Source organism: Nestor notabilis, unplaced genomic scaffold (genome assembly GCF_000696875.1).
Source record: "Nestor notabilis isolate BGI_N333 unplaced genomic scaffold, ASM69687v1 scaffold9864, whole genome shotgun sequence".
Lineage (NCBI taxonomy): Eukaryota > Metazoa > Chordata > Aves > Psittaciformes > Psittacidae > Nestor > Nestor notabilis.
In genome coordinates, this window is record NW_009926085.1 from 58,843 (window position 1) to 75,266 (window position 16,424).

A 16,424-nucleotide genomic window follows, 5' to 3' on the forward strand; every position below is an offset into this window, starting at 1 on the left:
ATTATGTTGTTTGCTCCTATGACTGTTTAGTTCTGTTTTGGTAGAGAGAGAACTATAAGATAAATTTAAATCTCAGAGATTAGCATAAAAAGCTTATATTTGCCAAAGGACTGGTAAGGTTTCCACCCACAGCAGCACTGTCTGTGCCCTTTCTGATACCACCCAAAGTACACAGGCATGCCAGTACCTGAGCCAGTGAAATAATAGTCTAGGAATGGGACAAAATAGTGAGGCCTGGTGTGTGAGTTGCACATTCTTCCCTGCCCTGTCTTTAGAGAGTGGGGAGAAAAGATACCTGGAGTTTATTGTCTTTTTTTGCAGTGTTGCTCTTCCCTCTGTTTATCTGATTCTGATGTGGCAGCCTGCTTTGGCCCTAATAAGGGAGCAACTGGTAAAGGAACTCTGCCAAAGGCCTTTTCTCTCCCCCAGGTGTATGCTGAAAGGTGGATTGTTTTAACTCTTCGGTTTTTAACAACTAGGCTAAAATGCTTTTACTTCCCAGGTGAGGAACTTCAGGGCAGTCATTATTCCCCGCAGCAACTGGCAGGGCTTTCTTGTCAGGGAACCTGACAAAGAGAAGCACTTGGATAACCCCTGTAAACACAACTGCTGTGTAGCTATCGGTCTGTTTGAGCATTGCCTAGGTTGAAAAACTGACAGTATTCCCTTTCTCTTTTGTGGTGGTTTTCATGAGCTTTTACTCCAGAAAGCAATCTATGAGACTGCGTATGACCTGGTTTTCCTTGTCCAGAAAGTAAAATCTTCTTTGTGATCCAGACACTGTGTAATTCCACCTCCATAGCCAGTCCTCTGATGTATTTGAAATCTTTCTCTTTCCCCATAAGTACAGTGTCTATCCAAAATAAACAGATGCATGTATAAATCTACCCACAACGAGCAGGCATAACCACAAGCGTTTCCACACTTACATAAATTTGAATCACTCCTGGACATCACAATGTTCACCGGCTTTCAAAATGTTTCCATGAATTGGCAAATGCCATACTTTATTTTTTCAAACTTTCCAGCAGTCATGCTTTGGCCCCAGAATAGCTTTGTGTAAAACTGCATCTGATTCTGAAGAGCCCAGTTCAGCGCTAAAACTGCTATCAGATGAGTTTAGCTTTTAGAAAAACACTGTCTGCCTAATTGCTCGGTCTTTTGTACCTGGAAAGGCCATTTATACCATGGCATTGTTGATTATTTTTTTAGAATGAAATCTAGAAATCAGATGTAGGGGCATGCTTGTGCTCAGATTCCTGTCTGAGGAAAGGGATTTGTAATGAATGTTCAGTTCTTAAAAGCCAAAGAAATTAAAATTGTACTCATTTTAACAGCATTTTGCTTATATATTTGCATGGTAGACCCAGAGTCCAGGTTTTTTCATTCCTGTAGTGGATGCCTGAGGAAAAGCTGAGTAGAACTCTGTACATCTGGGAATTTCCTTGATATTTAAAACAGTGGTGTCTGTAGCCCCACACTGTTTCTTCTCTGCATAGTTCCCCTACCAGTGGGATTCAGAAGTTGCTCTGGGAGTCTTGAACTATAGTGTTAACTGGGAAGCTGAGTTGGTTGGGATGAAGTCCTGAGCAGCTGCGCTTTGTAAGCAGGGGACAGGCAAGGCTAGGGTTTAAGGAGAGAGGGCTGGGAGCTGGAAGTTGTTTGTTCTGTTTCCAGCTAGCCAGTGAATTTATGTCTGTAAAGAAATCGTGCATCTCCTCTGTGACTCTGTTGTCTCATCTGTGAAATAAAGGAGTGTTTTTCTGCCACCTGTTTTCTGTGGGACTGAGCTGGGACAGTTCCCTCAGGTGGAGAATGCTATGGTAGTGCCAAATCTAGAACGTTATCGAAATGTTGTGTTCTTCATTCAGAACCAATTCTTCATACACGGTTTACTCTATGTTCACAAAGAGTGATTTTCTCTTACTCTGTATGAAGCTCTCAGCAAACAGAAATGACTTACTGGTGACCCTCCTCTTTTGTGTTTTCCAGCTCTGCATATTCACCCAACTACCATGCAGTGAAGAGGGAATCAGAACCAGACCCTGCTGGCTTGGAGAATGAAAGGCAGATTTACAAGAGTGTGCTTGAAGGTGGAGATATCCCATTCCAGGGCCTGAGTGGCCTCAAGCGACCTTCTAGCTCTGCTTCCACAAAAGGTAGGTGGTCAGGGCACTAATGTCTTCTTCATTCTACACAGAGTGTCAAAATACAGGTGATAATGGTGTGAACTGCTGCAGGGTTGAGAGTCCTCAAGCAAGTTGAGGTTTCCTTGTCCTCCCTCTTTGCCATCCCCAGTTTTCCCTCCATTTTTGTCTTAGACCACACTGGCCAATAATTTGCATGACCCCTTTATCTGATCCAGGTTCCTCTTACCAACAGGGACCAGCTCCTTCCATCCAGCACCTCAGCCACACCCCGTACCCTCATGTTCTTCCTCAAGGCTGCTTAGGCTGGCCTTATTATCCATCCACTCCCACTACCTTGCCATGCTAGAGCCCTTCCCTGCCCTTTCTGCTCTTCCTGCTGTGGTATCTCAGCAGGCCACACCATGTCTGCTGGCCTGGCTACCTTGGTGTAGCTGGCACTGTGTGTTCCACAGCCTTCTGCCTGCCAGGAGTGTGCAGAGAATGCATAGGACGCTGAACCAGCAATGCCCTGCAGGCTCTGAGACAGGGAGGCAGCAGGGACTGCTGCATCTCTTCCCCTTTCCTTCCCCCATCATGGACTCTAGATTAGGGCAAGGAAGAGCCTGACTCCCTTCAGGGAGTTGTACTGGGGAATATATCCTGAGCCAGCTTCAACCTAAAAATGGCTTCAGATGGGGAGAGGACTGAGGAAGGAATGTGTTGGCTTTCTGAACTGCTCTCCCTAAAAATAGTACATCATACCAAAAAGGTCTTTCTCTGTCTCCATCTTCCAGCTGTTTTCAGCATTATGTCAGGCTTGTAGGGCAGGGATTCAAACTGGGTCTGAACAAAAAAAAATCTGTTCAGACAGTTATTGTTCCCCAAACTGCAGTTGAACCTGAATGGCTATTTTGACATTTGAGTTTAAATTCAAATCAGAAACCAACCTAAAAACTGCAATCTAAGCTGAAACCAGACTGAATCTGAGTTTTAAAAATAATAAAGAAGCGTCCTGATCTGACTCCTTGATTTTTAAAGCAAATATGGCCAACCACAGTGTCTGAAGGACACTCGGCTTATTCCTAGTATGGGAACTCTCAAAGCAGGCTGTTCTTGAGCAACACCAGCTGATGTGGCCTGTGTGTGCTAGCACAGTCAGCCACAAATTGTCTTCCTCGCAGAAATAAACTGTTTGGCAAGCACTGTGATGAGACCATAGTAGGTGTGATTACAGGGCTTAGTATTAAGCCATTTTACAATGTTAGTGCCTCTGCATTCTTGCTGACACCCTGATCCTCCCCAGAATTCAGCTGCCCTTTCCCATGGTGCTGCAGCTTCACTAGAAGCTGATGATGCTAGCACTTTTTAGGAGGGTACCTTCAAAGTGCTCCAGGTCTGCTTCTGGCCAAGCCTTTCATTTTAGAGATGTTAGCAGCACTTCACCTACTGGTATACGTGTGGCTTGTTGTGCAGTTTCTGCTTGCTTTTCTTTGGTTTGAAACTTTGTTTCTTTAAAGTGCATTTTATGAGATCCAAGCATGTTCTTTCTCCTTTTCTCAACAGCTTTCTAGCACTTAAGCTAACAGGTTGTATTTATTTTATTCTGCATGCTTACCAGTGGATCGTAAAGGTGGGAATGTTCATATGACTGCACCCTCTTCAGTTAATAGCCGAACCTTTAACGCTAGTCATACCGGTATGTTAGGTCACGCATATAAGCATAAGAAGCCCTTATCAGCTGCAAAAGCCTGCATTACTGAAATCCTCCCTTCTAAATTCAAACCCAAACTAGCAGCTCCAGCTGTTATTGTGCAGGACAAGAAGGGTATCTTGCTGTCTCACGAGAAAGCTCAAAGCTGCGAAAACCTTCGTAGCTCCATTACCTTGTTTGATAATAAAAAAGCTTTCATGGTAGACATAGGGGAAAGCATAGAAAACATGTTAATGAAGTCGAAGCAGGAGTATACCATCAAATCTGGCAGTACCATGAGCCTGCAGGAGTATGGCACCAATTCTAGGAAAGGCTACCTGTTCCCTGCCTCCAGGAAGAGTGGGATGGAGTTTACAATGCTGTATAAAGACATGCACCAGATCAACCGGTCCAGGATCCATTTGAGCACAGTCTCCTCCTGCAGTGTGAGGGATATTGCATCTCAGTTTGAGAATGAAGCAAAGGACAGGATGGAGCACAGCCTTAGTCGAGAGGATTCAGAGCAGATTCCCAAACATACTGTTTCCTCGCGTATCAGTGCCTTTGAGCAGCTGATCCAGAGATCCCGATCAATGCCCTCACTTGACTTTTCCATTGGACAAAACAAATTCACCACTTCTCTCCAGTCTAAAACTTGCCTGAGTTCAGCTTGCTCTGCAGAGTTTCTTCTGGATTTGCCAAAAGCACACCAAGAAGAGAAGGATGCTACCAGCTTGGCAGATAAATCCTCTCGGTCCTGCAGCAACATAGAGGACACAGCTTCAGATGTCAGTGATGCCATCCCTATGGACACACTTTCAGCTTGCACCGATGAAATAGATCTTCTCTCAAATGCATCCAACGACAGCGGTGGCAGTAGCAACCTCAGTGGGCCTCAGAAGCATAAAATCAACAGATGCAAAGGCACATGCCCAGCTTCCTACACCAGGTTCACTACCATCCGAAGGCATGAGCAACAGCAGGCCTTCAGGAACCCTGATTCCAAAGGGGATGTCTATGGGGACAGACACATGCTCCCCAGAAATGTCTACCTAATGAGCCCGCTGCCCTTCCGATTGAAAAAGCCCTTACAACACAAATCCCGCAGGACTCCACCCCCAGACTGCCCGGGAAGCCCGGCAGTACCTGACCCTGAGAACCCAGATGACCCTGTACAGCTGCAGGGAAGCATAGGAGACAAGAGTCACCACTTCCAGCACCAACTGTGCTCCACCAGAAGCAGGCCTCTAGCCCCCATGCGCCTGTCTTCCTATGACATTGTGGAGAGGCTTAGCTACTTCCCCATCATGGGATCTAGCCAAGATAGCTTCATGGGCCGGGCTGACACTCCTGATTCTTTAAACAATATGAACCATGTTCCATATGCCCTCTGTCACAGCCTGGACACAAACAACAACCCGCAGAGTGAACTTGGGACGTACCTAGGAGGTGGCTTTTTGTGTTCTTTACCAGTGTCCCTTCATCTGTCTTCTTGCTCCCTTTACCCTCCCGTTTTCTTCCACAGCCCTTGCATTTTTACTCCTCACCTTTGCCTCCCCTGACTCTGTTTTTTCCCCTTGTGTGTCTAAATGTCCTTTGCCTGTCTTGCTGGACATTTTTGTTCAGGACTTGTTAGCAGCTGCATTTCTGAGAAATGATTTCCGCTGCCTTTCTAATCACATCAGGTTCAGTTTACCTCTCAAGCAACTCTGGGGATGCAAGAATCTCAACATGAGATGTTTCTAGTCCTGTATCATTTGCACACATGGGAACACAAAACAAACCCAGATGATTTGCTTTAAGAAGTAGTTTATCAAGGTCTAGTTGTGTGCGCGTGCGTGTGTGTGTGTTAGATTTTTCTCAACAGTAAAATGCGAAATCATACTTCTGACGGCAGCGAATTTTTTCTTCACAAAGTCCTTCTATGTCTTTGCACTTTCTTGTACTGTTATTTTCTCCCTCTTTTTTTGATCTTTGTTCACAAGTACAGCCCAAACGGGAAAAAAATAAAAATGGATAAATTATTGGGCGTCTGATTGGCAATTTGATCTACAGCAATTGAGAATCCTTATTGTCAGAATGGAAACAAATTGTTTAAAAATACCTATTCTTTTCCTTTCTGGTTATGCTAGATAAATCCAGCTGTATTTTAACTTCCTTATGTTGTTTCGAAGTAGATTCAGAATCACCAAGGCATTTTGCACCAGTTGATTACATGGAAACTCCAGAAGAAATTATCCGCAGACGGCATGACGATAAAGAGGTAATGCCCTCCTTTATGACCTAATAACAGTTGTAGCAGCTGCATATATAAGAAATACAGCATTCAGCCTTATTTAAGGACAGCTTGTATGTCCATGGCTATGTATATTGGAAGTTAGAGCAATCTAGCTGGAACTAGTATGTTTTAATTTTAGTAAAATTTCTGCCACTGATTTAATGTATAATGTGTGGTCCAAAATAGTTTTTGTTTAAAATAAACCTGATAGTTCTTACCAATTGCATAAAATTATATATGGGGGCTTTAAAGACTGTAAAAAGATTGGAGATGTGTATGAGATGTGATACAACACCCCAGTACTGACAGATACAGATGAAATGGTTGTTCTGTGAATTAAAGTTTTGTTATTCTCCAAGCAAGCCACTTGAGTCAGTATTAATCAAACTGGTGAGAAGAGTGTTTTCTTGTGGGGGTCCTTATGTTTTGAACAGCAAATGTAAGATATTTTAAGCTATTGGAAAGCGTGAAGTTTTCCCCCACTGCAAACTAGAATTCTTTATGGTTTCTCAAGTTGTTGATGGCAGAATGTAGCAGTCCTTTTCAAAATGGCTGGGCAACACTGGCACGAGCCAAAATAATAGGAAAGCCACACAGACTTTTCAGCACTGACTGTATTCACACTGAGTTAAAGAAGTTATAAAGTGATGGCTTTCCAGGAAGCTGGAATTAATTTTCACTGTGGGAGTGGGGAGGGGAAGTTACATTTTTAGTGTTGACTTTCTGAGTTCAGATAATGTGTATGTGTGCTTTGAAAGATGGTAAAACCTGCTCTTAATTCCTATGTGAAAAATATTTTTTCTGTCTTCTCCTGTGAAACAGTTGGCAATCCCCCTGTTTCTGAAATCCAGCACAAAAAGTCATGTAAGAGCAAAACTCTGAATTCACTAAGAATGCTGGCTTCAAATAAATTAGCATAGAGCTGAACTCTTCAGCCTACAATCAGCCCTAAATAGCAGAAGAATCTTTCTACCCAGATGCTCGAGCATGCACATTTCCCTTAGTGTTCCAGAGACTTCAGAAGTCCAAAATAATTATTTGGGGTTTATTTACTTTATTTTACAAAGTATATTACATGAAACCAAAGGAAGTGTGGACGACCTGAAACCTGAAGGTGGTTAGGATCTCTCCGAAGCTCTCTGCAAAGCCCAGGGGAATTTGATGCCTTGGAAATTACTTGTGGAGCTGATTCAGGTCTCTTGGAAGTCAATGAGAGAAACCTTGTTGGTTGAAGGGTGTTTGGATCAGCCATCTGTATTATCAGCAATCTTCTCAGAAGCTCCCAGGACCTCTCCAGATCTTAGAAAAAATCCTTGTTGACTTCCATCAGCTTTGGATCAGATCCTCTGTCTGAGCTGGATTTCAGTTATGCCATAATGGTGTTTTATTTTCTGTGCTTGCAAAATGAAAGGTTCTTGTGTAATTAGCAGAATCAGTTTTTTATGTTGAACTGTAGAATTCCAGCTATTTGCTGGAATTTTTATTTAAGTCACATTAAGTCTCAGAAGTTTTATTTAAGTCACATTTATGGCAGCTTTTGAGTACATTTAACTAGATGATTTACTGCCCATTTTATGCAATTTTATGGCAGAAACTTTTAGAGGACCAGAGACGGCTTAAACGTGAGCAAGAAGAAGCTGATATTGCAGCTAGAAGGCACACAGGGGTTATTCCAACGCACCATCAGTTTATCACTAATGAGCGATTTGGGGACCTCCTAAATGTAGACGATACAGCAAAGAGGAAATCTGGGTCAGAGGTCTGTTTTAGTTACCTCAGTCTGCTGCTTGACCCAAAGCAATATTTGCCTCTCACAAAGTTGTGCTTTAGGCCGACATTAGCTCTTCAGAGAATGTTGTTCGGGTTTTTTTCCACCTTCCTCTTTCCCATTCTGGCTTCATTTAGATCTGCTTTGACTCTTGTGCCTGGTAAATTAATTGATACCTCTTTACCAAGCTGCATATGTTAAAGCATGGCTGCTGAGAATTGCTGGTGCACACCTGTGATGCATGCCTTTAAAGATCAGCTACTTTTAGTGAATCAAAGGCATTCTACATCTTTTGCATCATATTGCTACATTGTCATCTTGTCTGTGCCTTATGCTTAGAAACTTTATGTCTTGTTGATCCTGGCCATGTCACTGTCTTGTAGTGTTACTTAGAAATAGATTGTTTCTTTCCTCTTGAAAGGTGCTTCTTGTCCTTTAGAAACAAATGGAAAAAGTCTTAGCATGTTTCACTGCATATGACCCAGCTGGTCTTTCTGAAAGAGACAAAGGAGGAAGTGGATGGATTTCCCATGAGCCCAAGGCACTTTTCCTCAGGGCTGGATGCTAGTTCAGGTGTCCTGACCAAATGCCTTTTTCTGCCTTAGGGATTTTTGCTGGGGCTTTTGACAGTGGCTCTGTTTCCCCAGAGGTGCTGAATTGCAGCAGTGGTTTGAGGTGGTCACCGCATGGATGGAGTACGCTTGTCTGCCTTCTATGTACTTTCAGATGCTCTGGTGCCACATGAATGTGACTGCTTCTTATTTTATGCTCTACTACCAAAATTACTTTAAAATTGTCTGAATATTTTGTGGCCATTAGAAAATCAGCCAAGTAAATCAAGCTTTAAAGCAAAGGCCTGCTGTCCATGTTATCTTCAGCTTTGTAGCCACTGGAGACATTTTTTTAGCCACATACTTAATTTATTCATATTTCCTCCTCACCTTTGTCTCTTTCCTACCAATTTATGCAGAATACATGGGTCAGATTGCAGGAATCAGCAGGGCTGGGTAATATAACCAGTAAGAATGACACCAAATAAAATCCTGCTGTTCTTGTCCCCAGATAGTAAATTTTGCTTTTCCATTCAGATATCAAGGGAAATATGGTCCTGGAGCCCCCAGTAACTGTAGTTACTGGAGCAGCTTTCATTCAGCAGGGTTTGTCACATTTAAAAGTTTATTGGTGTTAATCCATGTCCTGTAGAGCTCTTAGTTGCGGTTATACCGGAAGTTGGCACTTTTTGCCCTGGTGGGAGAGACCCATCCAGCATATTTGCATTGTAGTACTAGTTGCACACAAGCTTGTAGCAGAATACCTGCATTCAATTTCTTCCCCAGACTAATGTTAGCTATAGAAGAGTTTGGGTGTTTTTCCTCAGAAGAGGGTTAAAACCATAATTATTAATTTTAATGTGTTGGGTTTTTTTTGTTTTGTTTTGTTTTTTTTTGTTTTGTTTTGTTTGATCTCTAGATGAGACCTGCTAGAGCCAAGTTTGACTTTAAAGCACAGACGCTAAAGTGAGTACAGCTCGTTACTACTGCCTTGAGTGTTCTTCATCTGCTTTTTCCCCTAGGATGCAGCATTTTTGAAGTGTTGTAAAATTCCATTCATGTTTTGGGAGTATCTTTGCAGCAGTTCAAACCGAAGCTGTCCATAGTAAGACAGGGAAAAGTAATATGAATTTTACAGGTCATAGTCTCTAAAGGATTTTTAGGAACATGTCATCTTTCTCAGTGCATCTGTAACCCAGGAACAAATTAGTGCTCTCCTCTGGGAGTGAGTTGTGCCATGGGAGAGTGCTCTAGCTGATGCTTCTCCACACACCTTGTAAGAACAACAGCTGGGTGAGACCTTTGGGCAGCAGCTCTGTCACTGCCCTTGGGCTGGAGATGAAAGGGATTCCTCTGCATGACATCCCTGGTTGTGCTCCAGTTTAGGAGCTGGAAGAACTGTATTAGTTAGTAGCTTACTACCATACAGGTGGTCAGAGCAACATATATGTGCAAACAGCAGCATCCTTTTCACTGTGCTAAGCACTGGGACTTAAACAGGTGCCTAACTTTAAGCATGTCTAGGTGTGCCCTTAACTCGGGATTTTCTTGATTCAGGACCTGTAAGGTTACAGAGTGGTCACTGCTCCCCTGGCATCTGTGGATACACTAGTGGATGCTTCTGGTGTACCACATGCCCTGTTGCAGTGCCTTGCATGAATCACACAGCAACACTCGTTCTTTTTGGGAGACACTGTTGTGAAGAGAAGGCCTAGAAGGCTTGACCTTGGAGAAGCTCTTATTTTAACATTGCTAGGGGGAAGAAAGAAAGAAAGAACAGAATTCAGTGAAGGATTTGCTGTTTTTCTTCTCAGGTGCTGATGTCCTGGGAATATTCTATATATGTTCTACATGTGATGATTTACACAGCATCTCCCCAGGACCCATAATAAAATTGAGGCAGATGTAATTCTCAACATGTAGCTTTCACTTCACATGGAGCATGATTTACATCAATAGGGCTGATGCAGACCTTGGTACCTCAGGATTGCTAGACAGAAAAGGAACACATCTGTTCTCCAGTGATGTTCTTATGTAGCACTTGTGTTGTTAACAGGGAACTTCCTCTGCAAAAAGGAGATATTGTTTACATTTACAAGCAGATTGACCAGAACTGGTATGAAGGCGAACACCATGGCAGAGTTGGCATCTTCCCACAATCATACATAGAGGTAGCTGCTTTCCTTGCAGGTGTTCTCTTTGCCCACTCCCTTTCTGCCAGCGACCAGTTTATGGGCTTTTTATATGTGACTCATATGATTCTGTTTGTTCATGCCAGCTCCTCCCACCAGCTGAGAAAGCTCAGCCCAAAAAGCCATCACCATTGCAAGTTTTGGAATATGGAGATGCTATTGCCAAGTTCAACTTCAATGGAGATACCCAAGTGGAAATGTCCTTCAGAAAGGTAGGACTTTCATTGTGCTGATGAATTGAATCCAGACAAATGCTTTTTAACACTAGTAACTTGCAATTTCCAAATGAAAGCTCAAATAAGATGAACTCCATATTCGGGAAAGATTCCTTCTTATTGCCCATGTTTTTACTCCATACTCATTACGTAGTGCATTTCAGGGACAGTGTTGTAGGTAGGCTGACTCAGGAAGTGTCAGTTTCTTCCTTAAGGCTAGCTAAGAAGATACTTTGAGCACAAGTGCTGAAAGCCTGGCTCTGCACAGCAAATGAAATATTTGGTGATGTGTCTCCAGTCCGATCCTGTCCAATGGAGATGCACACAGTCACATGAGAATAGCAGTATAAAAAGGAAGGAAACTGGATTCACCTTCCTTTGTACCACAAGCCAAATCATTGGACAGGCAAGCAAAGTTCTGCAGAATGAAGGGATAGGAATGGGTTGTGTAATGGCTGTTCAGAGCACAGAGACAGAGCAGTCAGACATTTCTCTTTCTCAACCAGCTTTCTGTTTTACAGCTCAGATTAGATTTTGTCTAATTCTCTTTTAATTGTACATGAAGATGGGGCTTGCACTTTATATTAATGATCTGGAAGTCACTTCATTTGCCAGCAGAACAGGAGAGAGCACAGAGACCTAGTTTAAATTGCAGACCTGTGCATATGCCCTGTATATCTCATACTCCTCAGAGTCTTGTGGTCAGCCTGAAACTTCTGGTTTCCATTTTTTTAATTTACTATAGCAACTAGAGTTCTGAAAATGTGAGCATAACTGAATCTGCAGACAGCCCAAGTCAGCCCCAGAATATCTGCATTTCCCTCTTCATCTGAACTGAAAAATCATTCCCACCCAGAGCCTAGGGTTCCCGCATAACTGGGAAATAGAGAAGGCTGAGAGCTACTAATTGTTTTAGATCAGATGCAGCAAGATTAAAAATGTAATCTGCTTTGGATTGATGAAATATGTTAAGATCAGAACTGCATTATTGTTCCTTCCCATAGGGTGAAAGGATCATATTGATTCGACGAGTGGATGAGAATTGGTATGAAGGAAGAATCTCTGGCACCAGTCGTCAAGGCATCTTCCCTGTCACTTATGTGGAAGTGCTCAAGCGGCCAGTGGTCAAGAATGCCATTGACTATCCTGACCCACCAATGTCCCTCTCCCCTAACCGCAGCATGACAGCTTCACCACAGGTATTTGGACTAGATGCAGCCAGTTACACCTTGCAGAACAGAGGGATGTTGCCATTGCTGTAGCTAAGACTAGTGTTTTGCACAGTGAAAACCATGTGCTCCCTGCAGTATACTGCAACTGCAGGAAAAGTGATGTTTCATTTACCAGAAAGGTTAATGAATGGGTCATGTGGGGATTTGGAGACTCAGCTTTTCATCTCTGATCTGTAGCTTGAATTCAGGCCAGGTCGAAAGGGCTACAGTTCACAGCCATCTGAATAAATTTTACTGCCAGAGATAGAATGAATTGGTGGTCCAGCTCCTCATGAGTGCTTGTTTGCACTTTACAGACCTCCATTGTGAAGAGTGAATTTCTTATTATGACTATTAACAGGGCATCACAGGCTGTTACAGTCTGTAGGAGTCATTATGTTGATTCCAGTCAGCTTGAATCAAGCTATATATTTACTCTTAAATGTTTCAGCTCACAACCAATGTTTTGGGAGACAGCGTCAGGAGAGCAGCCTGTGTTACTTGAAACTGGTGCTAAATGAACTCAGGTTTTGAAAGCAGGCCAGTCTGGGATCTTAGATGAATATTAGAGTCACTATAAACCATGCTGCAGTTCAAAGCAGAAATCAAAGTGGCAGCAGGTAATTATATGGGGATCCCAGAATGTTTGCTGTAGAAAATGTATCAGGGCAGCAGTGAGTCTCTAAATCCCTTTCTTTTGCTCTCATCCTGCAAATACTCATGCCTGAAGGTCAGCATACATTTCTGGTTTGCAGCCATGAGGTTCTAGTACATCTCCCTCTTGCCCATGGGACAGAAGCAAGGTCATTCCGAGGTCAAGCCTCCAAGGAACAGAAGTGGAGAATTGGGATCAGGAGGGAAGGGAAAGGCTGCCATGGCTCATGCCTGGTGTCTGTCTGGATTTTCCCTAAAAGGAGTGTTTTTATTCTTAGCCACTGTGTAGAGGAAAGACTTTGTTGCTTTTTTGGGGTTCCCTGTCGAAGCGGACCTTAGTTAAGCTTTTCTGTTTGAGTTTGGCAGTCTCTCCATGGCTATGACCTATCTGCCACCAGCTTTCTGCAAGCTTCTCCCTTTAATGGAAGGGATCATGTTCACCCTTTTTTTGTTTCCTTTGCTATTCTTTTGATTCTCCCCCTGAAAAATCAATTCTCTCCCTTACTTTTTTTGCCTAACTTGACAGAGGACTGAGAAAACACTCTGATCAGTGCTAATTCATTGACATTACTGTGAGAAGTAGTGGGCAGAAGTCAGTTGTATGTTCTGCCTTTATAAACACAGGACCTACTTTAATCACCAAAAGATCAAATAGCCACAGCTGGCTTTTTTATCCCTTTCTCCTCCACAGCTTCAGCAATGCAAGTTTCTTGAGGAGCAGGAACTGCTCATGCTAGAGTGGATAAAGTCAAAATTCATTGCACCAGTGAATTCTGACTTGGGTCCACAGTGTGAGTTGCCAGGGCCCCGGCTGTTACTGCCAGCCAGTCAAATGCTACATGCTGCCATCATGGATGGTGGCTTCAGCTGTTCCCTGAGAGACATAGGACATACGGTATGAAGTCTTACAGTCTTCCACAAGATGTTTTGTTTCTGGGATCCTGGCAAAGGCTGGAGAAGGTCATTGGCAGCACAGATCCAGACTGGACCCTGTGGTTGGAGTAGCTGTGAATAGCATGTTCTCCAACACGGTGCACTGTCTGTGGAATACCTAAGCACCATGTTTGGTCGCAGACCTGCTCTTCTCCATATTTGCTTGCTCTCCTTTTACTTTTGCTCGGTCGCTTTATATATTCCTTATTATTTTTTTTTTTTTTTGTTCATTTCTTTCTTTTTCTCTCCTACTTTTGTCTCCTTCAAGTCTCCCAGCTCTGAGCAGCTCCATACACCAACTCCTCCGCCTTTGCCTTTCGCACGCCGCACCTTATCTCCAGAGGTGCAGGCGGTCACATCTGAGTGGATTGCTCTGACCATGGGAGTATCTCCTAGCCCCACTCCTGCCATAACTCCTCCATTACCTCCTCCACCTGAAGCGTCTCTCTCTCACACTGGCTATCTCTCGCCTTCTGCTGCAGCCAGCCCTTCCCCCACGGTCAGCCTCCACCATTCTCACCTCTCTGGCTCCTCGACTCCCAGGTCCATTAAATCCCCATTGCCCTCTTACTCATCCAGACCTCAGTCCTCCACCCACAGTTTCTATGAGGCCACTCCACAAAGTGAAGAAAAATTTGTTGGTTCCCCTTCTCCCAGCGTGAGCTACTCTAACTCTCCTCACTGGGCAGCGGAGAGCCCTGAAAGCATCCTCACAGAGCAGCGTGACACCACAGGCAGCCAAGCCTGGCTCCAAAAGACTGGAGAGGGCAGCAGCAACCCTGAGCAGGGTGCTCACACTGTTCCCAAGATCTCTGTTGAGCGCTGCCTGAAACCATCCCAACTAGACATGCGTGTGAGCCCAGAAAAGAGACCTGTGGGTTCGTCTGAGGACAACCAGTTGTGTCAGGAGCTAATGGCTATTGTGCAGGGAGGTAAAACAGAGAAAAGAGGCATGAGGAAAGGTGATCTGGGAAAGTTTCAAAGCGGGGAAAAGAAGGTACTTCTCCTGCATGTGCGTGTGCTGCTCTGAATCGCTGATTTTAACTGGTTTGTTAGGGTTTGTACTGCTCTGCTGGCCAGGCAGAGCCAGTGGTTGCCACATATAATTTTGATGATCTTAAGAACTTCTTCCAGGGGTCACCAGTGGTGTTCATTAGATAGTAGATCAAAAAGTTTTAGAAGAGGGCTCAGGAGCAGTGTAGTGAAAATTATTTTAGAATAGGTAATAACAAAGGACTGACTCAATTGGTCACGTCTAATGAGGTGATTGTCCCAGATTGTGATTATTACCAGATGTGTCAGATGAAAGTATCATACAGGCCTCATGCCCATATACCTCACTGTGTGGAATACAAGCAATTCCTTGCTATTGAGAGATTTTTCCAGTGTATAATGGATCATCTTTGGTTATAGGATTTATTTGTTCCTTCTAAAGCCAAGGGCTGAAAAGCCTTGTAAATGTCAACCTGGCTCCTAGCATCGCAAAAGCTGTCCCCTGTTGATCGCAGAGCCTGCAGTTTAGTGAACCTCACTCTGAGATGTGCATGACTCAGGGGGACTTGATTGTTGTCTATGCATTGAATGGAATTTATTACTTATGTGTCTCCAAAATGATGTGAAAGGGTCTAGCCATAAATAAGAATTAGGGCTAGTGATACTTTTCCCTAAGAGTTCTTAGTTACATATAGCTGTATGTTACAATGAGAGGAAAGATGGGGAACCCTGCAGTAGCTTCTACAATAAATCTCCTAACCTCAGTCTTGGTGTAAATCTGCCCTAGTTTGCAGCTCTCAGTTGACTTGGGGTCCACTGTGGGCAACAGACAGCCCAAATACATGACAGCATCCCCTGTGCTATGTTGTGTGAGAGTGAAAGTTTGGAGAGCTCAAAATCATAGCATTATAAATACTGTCTTAGATGCACTGCAATAAGCCGCCATGACATACACCAACTAGCAAACATTAAATAATGAAGAACTAAGGTTTCTAAGATGACACATTTCACACTGGGAAATCTTATGAAGAATTGTTTGATTTCTGCTTGAGTCATAACCAGAGGTGTATTGAAAACTGTATAAAGACTATGCTGTTTACCATCTGGACACATTTTTAGTAGCATTTTTTACAGGCATAAGCTGCATGTTTAAAACAGAATGAGGTGGTCAGCTCAGATGAACTAACTGGAAACTGCACTTGCCATTGCATGAAGTTACGTTTGCTGTGTGTGCATCAGATTTACTGGATAGTAGATGCTCTTATCACTAGCAGTGATAGTGATAAGAGACTGTGTGCCAAGCTGACCAACTTTTCTTTTCTTCAAAAGACTGCAGACTCAAAAGCATTCTCTTCATCTGCTCCTCTCCCTTCCTCTGCCCTCTCTTCCTCTACTGTCACAACACAGCCACCTCCCAGACTTACATGCAGAGTCAATAAGCCACAGGTAATCATCTTTGCTGATTACTCTTCCATTACTTAGAGCTGTTTCCATGCCATTGTTTTGTCATATGCTTGTTTACCCATTCATTCACAGGTGAGATATTTCTCCTGTCATTTAATTCAGAATTTCATTTTGGTTTTTTAAATCATTTTAAGTGACTTCCAGGCTGTGCAGAAGGGCAGGTATGGCCAAACTCTTCAGCTAGTGCAAATCCACATAGCTCTTAGTTTCTGCCAGTTTGTACCAGCTGAGGATCTGATTTTCTGTTCCTCTAAAGGATTAACCCAGGGCTTATGTAGTTCTGACCTTGAGTTCCTACAGCTTGATTGCATTATAAGGCAGTATTGGTGGCCTTGTTAGCAGGAAT

At 43.3% G+C, this 16,424-nt stretch overlaps 1 protein-coding gene across 1 annotated transcript in view; it reads left to right on the top strand.

Moving 5' to 3' along the window:
• SORBS1 (sorbin and SH3 domain containing 1) overlaps positions 1-16,424 on the top strand; it is a 65,664-nt gene that overhangs the window by 40,896 nt on the left and 8,344 nt on the right. Inside the window, 9 exon segments of the mRNA XM_010013366.1 lie at positions 1,993-2,159; positions 5,997-6,082; positions 7,689-7,856; positions 9,336-9,382; positions 10,473-10,587; positions 10,695-10,820; positions 11,828-12,022; positions 13,890-14,618; positions 15,944-16,060. Coding sequence (XP_010011668.1) covers positions 1,993-2,159; positions 5,997-6,082; positions 7,689-7,856; positions 9,336-9,382; positions 10,473-10,587; positions 10,695-10,820; positions 11,828-12,022; positions 13,890-14,618; positions 15,944-16,060 — 1,750 coding nt within the window.